The sequence below is a fragment of the Orycteropus afer genome, unplaced genomic scaffold, assembly GCF_000298275.1.
Source record: "Orycteropus afer afer isolate SDZICR_OR568_19922 unplaced genomic scaffold, OryAfe1.0 scaffold00622, whole genome shotgun sequence".
In the NCBI taxonomy this organism is placed as follows: domain Eukaryota; kingdom Metazoa; phylum Chordata; class Mammalia; order Tubulidentata; family Orycteropodidae; genus Orycteropus; species Orycteropus afer.
The window spans coordinates 287,098-292,127 of NW_006922209.1; the positions used below are offsets into that span (position 1 = coordinate 287,098).

The window sequence follows — 5,030 nt, forward strand, 5'->3', positions numbered from 1 at the left end:
TGGGAGAAAGATGAGGCAGTCTACTTCCATAAAGATTTACAGCTTTGAAAACCCTTTGGGGTGGTTCTACTCTGTCCTATAGGGTTGCTATGAGTCAGAATTGACTCAATGGCAGTGGATTTGGTTCTTGGTTTTATATATAAATAAGTGGGAGTTTTGGTGGTGTAGTGCCTAAAGCATTTGACTACTAACCAGAGGCTGGTGGTTCAAACCTACCAGCCACTCCTCGGAGGGAAGACTGGGCAATCTACTTCCATAGAGATACTGCCTCAGAAACCCAAGGGGGGAGGGGTGTCACTATGAGTCAGATCTGACTTGACGGCAGTAAGAGTTTTATAGAAATAAATAAGTGTTTCATTGTTCTGTTTCTGTAGAGAACCCTAATACACTAGCTAAGCAATCTCTCATGTGTATCATGCTTTACAGCACACAAAGAACATGCTCAGCTCGAGTCTCAACTGATTCTCACTACGGTTTTGTGATATAACCACAGCAGTTCTTATCCCTACATTGCAGATGACAGAGGTTCTGAGATTAAATGGTTGTGAGTGAACCTGCAGTTGGTGGAAGAACTATAGCTAAAGCCAGGACTTCTGATACTCAGTTCAGTGTTCCTGCCACTGTGCATCCTGCCTAGCTCCATTCCCATAGTTCTTATGGAGTCAGGGAGAAGTCCTCCTTGACCTTCACATACTCATCATCTCTGAAAGGAAGTCAGTACAGAGAAAGCGGCCTTTGGGCTTCATCTGCACTGTCTGTATTTACTTCCATGGGTAGAAAGATAGGCGCACTCTTCCGCTGATAACTTCTCCATGGCTCCTAGCTGTCCTCTGAAGACATCATTGGCAGAAAGTCAGGAGGACAGAGTTAAGATAGATATGAGAGAAGGCACACATCTCCAGGTCCTTAGAAAAACATCAGCGTGGTTAGAAGAGAGTACTAATATTTCAGTATCATTGTGTCTTTTTTCATATGTTCTTATGAAATCCTGAAATAACCCATAGGAGGCAATACTTTTCCCTTCAACTTGACATAGCCATGAGTGGTAGCCTTGATTCAGTCCTAGACTCATTTTTCCTTTCAATCTCAGGAAGGCCCCAAAGGAAAGCATCTGCTGATGGGGTGAGAATCTCTGGGATCCTAAGATCCTAAGATCAACATTGATGCTGTGGACATTTTGGGCCAGATAATTATGTGTTGTTGGGGATTGACCTGTGCATTGTAGGATGTTAAGAAGCATCTCTGGTTGTGACAACCCAAAATATCTCCAAAAACAGTCAAACATACTTTAGAGGACAAAATCACCCCAAAGTGACTTAGAAGGCTGTAGAATGTTTCCAATAGGCAAGTGTTTCAGTATACTTGACCAGGGACACGGAAACCAGTGAAGTGTAGTAGGGCTCAGGAGATGGTGTTCTTGACAAATAGAAATGGCTTGAACTAAAAAGTTGATGACTAAGATTTTCCTGGGGGATTTTAATTATTAAAGGCTTTATACACAGAGATGATATAAAGCAAGTAGAAGGTTTAAATTACATAGATGTCACACGTGTGACTTACCAGATATTTTTGTGGTTTCTTCTTGATTCCTGTGAAGTATCCTGCCAGAATAAACTGTCAAGAAGACAAGAGATTAATGCTAATGGGTGATGTATTTGATTACCTTACAAAAGTGACATAAAGTGACCAGTATCACCTAGGGTAAATGAGAACTCTGTCACTCAAAGCTGAGGTACTTGATCTCGTTAAAGTTCTGGGCATGGGAAGAACTCCTGTGGGAATGAGTGTTGGATCTTGGGCATCTCTGAGTCTTGGAACCTGAGGACCTCAAGGTGGTGATGCAGAGAGCTAAAAGACACCTTTGATACCTCCCTCCACTTCAGTCTCCACATTGGGCCACCCTGTACTATCAGTTCTTCCTCTGAGTCACTCTCAAAATTGTCCTTCTCTCTGCAGTGGAGACTGCTGCCTCACTAGTCCTCCTCTCCCTTGGATTATTGCAACCCTCTCCCAATCGATGTTCCCAAGTCTGCTGTTATCATCATTAAATTTGCTTCCACTCAGAAAAAAAAATGATATTTTAAAATAGCAAATCTTCAAATATCATCACTGTCTTGAAAAATTGGCAGGGGATGCCCCTTGCTCTTGTATTAAAGTCTCACATTCTTAATATGACCACAAGGGCTGGCATGATCTGGTTCTGGTCACATTTTTTGGCTCCATTTTATGTCTCTATCATGGATTCACTGGTTTTCTTACTGTTACTTTTCCCACATCAAGCCCTCACTGTGCTCATGCTTTGCCCTTCCCTAGGATGCTTCTGGAATGCTCCTTAAAAGTGAGAATGGCCAGACTTTGTCTCACCTACTCTGCTCATGTTGTCAGAAGGGACTGTCCCCTGGAGAAGGATATCATGCTTGATAAAGTAGAGGGTCAGCAAAAAAAAGGGGAAGACCCTCAATGAGATGGCACATTGGCTGCAACGATGGGCTCCAGCATAGCAATGATGATGAGGATGGTGTAAGACTGGGCAGTGTTTTGTACTGTTGTATACAGGGTCACTATGATTTGGAGCCAACTCGACAGCATCTAACAACAACAGGATGCTTCCACTTCCCCCAGGGAACACCTATGCATAAACTATTCCCCTGATCTCCCGACCAGGTGAGTACCCCCTTCAGCCCTCACAGGGTGTCTGAAACTTCTCTCCTAAAGCACTTAGCACAAGTGTAAAAGTGTATCTGCAGTTATTTTTACTTTTTCATTTCTAGTCTCCCCACTAGGTGGCAAATCATGGGAGAGCAATTCACCACTTCCTGCAGACAGGGCCTAGTTTACCAGTACTCCCAGCACTTAGGACATGCAGATCACGTAGAGGCAAACTGGGAAAATTCTGTTGTAAAACAGGAGAAGTGAGGAGTTGGTATATTTGAATTTCTACAGTGGGGCATTTACAGTTTGAAAATCATATTCAGCAATGTATTATTTACATTTGGAAAGTGAGAATTCTACTAGTTTTTTTGTGAAATTAAAGTTACAGAAAAGGCATGGAATTTTTATACATGCCAAAATAGGGTATGAGTTTTTCATAGTCAAAGAGAAAATGATTTCATTTATTCATTATATCATCCTTTTGTTATTGATTGATTGATTGGTTCATGCCAACTAGGTTCTGAGAATACAACAGCCTTTGGAAAAGACAACATCTTTGCCCTCCTGAGAGGGTACATTCTCGGGGGGAAGCTCTAATGAGTCAGGTCTACCCTTAAAATATGGCATGACATCAGAGGCCAGGGTTGTGGAGATTGGATAGAAATATCACTGTACTAAAAATTATGTCTCCATTATTAAATAGATGAGTGACACTCCTACAGTTTTCTTGAGGCTAAGAAAAGGTTAGGAGTTCTTGTGGCATAGTGCCTAAGGTATGTGACTGCTAACCAGAAGGGTGGTGGTTCAAACCCACCAGTCACTCCTCGGGAGGAAGACTGGACAATCTACTTCCATAGAGATACTGCCTTGGAAACCCAAGGAGGCGTCTCTATTAAGTCAAATTGACTTGTAAGAAAAGGTTGAATTATATAATCTTAAATTCACCTTAAGCTATGAGAATTCATGTCACTACAAGCGCTAGCTAGATACGTTTAACTTTTTCAAACTGTTTATTTATTATTTGCCAATAAGAAGTTAGAATATTTGCCCATATTTTCTTCTAGGTTGGTAGAGAGGAGGGGAATTACTTACTATACACGTAAGGGCCTTGGAAGCTTTTAGGCACTGTCCACCCAAGAGGAATTAGGATGCTGGTGGTGGGAATACACTGGCCAAATGGCAGTGCTTCTTTTGCCGTGGAGAGGATTGGGTTTCAGTCTCGTCAGGGAACCATATTCATATTTCACGTCTGAGGCATTTCAAACCAGTTTTTATAGCAATTTCTCAAAAGCTTCTAAATTGATAGTACTCACGGTGAATGCTCCCCAGAATGGATATCCTGTGAGGAAAACGAGGGGAAATCTTTGGGAGAATCTGACAAAATTAAATGTAATTATAGTTCCGAGGCCAGCAATGATCAGAGCGAGCAGAATCTGGACAGCCTGTGAGGAGAGGAATGGGGACATGAGCCCACAAGTGCTTGCACCCCATTGGATGCCCCATGTCCCTCAGGCATGGACTTTCCTGCCTTTGTGCTTTTGCCCACATGTCCCCCTTCACTGGGGAAAGTTTCATTTTCAACCTCTTCCCTTGACCAAACTGTAGGATAGTTAGAAGCAGCCCTGGTGTGGCACAGTGGTTAAGGACTTAGCTGCTAACCAAAAGCTTGAAGGTTCACACCTGCCTAGCAGCTCCGTGGGGGAAAAAAAAGACCTAGTGATCTGCTCCCATAAAGATTACAGCCTAGGAGACTCTACGAAGCAGTTCTACTCTGTCCTATAGGGTTGCTGTGAGTGGGAGTCAACTTGACAGCACCCAACAAGAGGATGGTCAGTAGTGTCCTTTCAGATACCTCTTCTCCATTATGGTTGCTTGGGTCATTGAGATTCAAATATTTCACTCTTATGCCTCACTACATACTACTGTATTCTCCTTGGTATTACCAATATATCTCACATCAGCCAGGTTCCAGTGCCTGTCTGACTCTGCTCCTAGATCATAAGCTTCTTGAGAACAAGGGCTACAAACTATTCACTTGTTATTATCCCTTCTGCATCACCAGCATTCTATTACTATCCTTACCCCCAACACACACACACACATTGTACACATTCAATATTTGCTTCTGGAATTGAGTTTAGCTCACTATCTAAAAGTTTATGAAGATCACTGACATAGAGTGATGTTCTGGTTACCTAGTGCCACTCTGACAAGAATATACCACAAATGGGATGGTATTAACGAACGGGAGTTTATTCTCTTACAGTCTGGAGGCTTTAAGTCCAAGTTCAAAGTGCCAGGCTCTAGGGGCTGCGTGGAAGCCCCTCAACCTTGGGCTTCAGCTCTGTCTCTTGCTCCCGGCCCACTGGAGCTAGAGG

General features: G+C 42.8%; 1 protein-coding gene across 1 annotated transcript in view; it reads right to left on the reverse strand.

Annotated features, from left to right (window-relative positions):
• The window catches only part of MS4A14 (membrane spanning 4-domains A14), a 23,368-nt gene that overhangs the window by 13,060 nt on the left and 5,278 nt on the right, over window positions 1–5,030 (reverse strand). The window contains exons 2-3 of the mRNA XM_042783059.1: window positions 3,966–4,094; window positions 1,561–1,614 (exon numbers count right to left, since the gene is read on the reverse strand). Of these exons, the coding sequence (XP_042638993.1) occupies window positions 1,561–1,614; window positions 3,966–4,094 (183 nt within the window). The remainder of the gene's footprint in view (window positions 1–1,560; window positions 1,615–3,965; window positions 4,095–5,030) is intronic.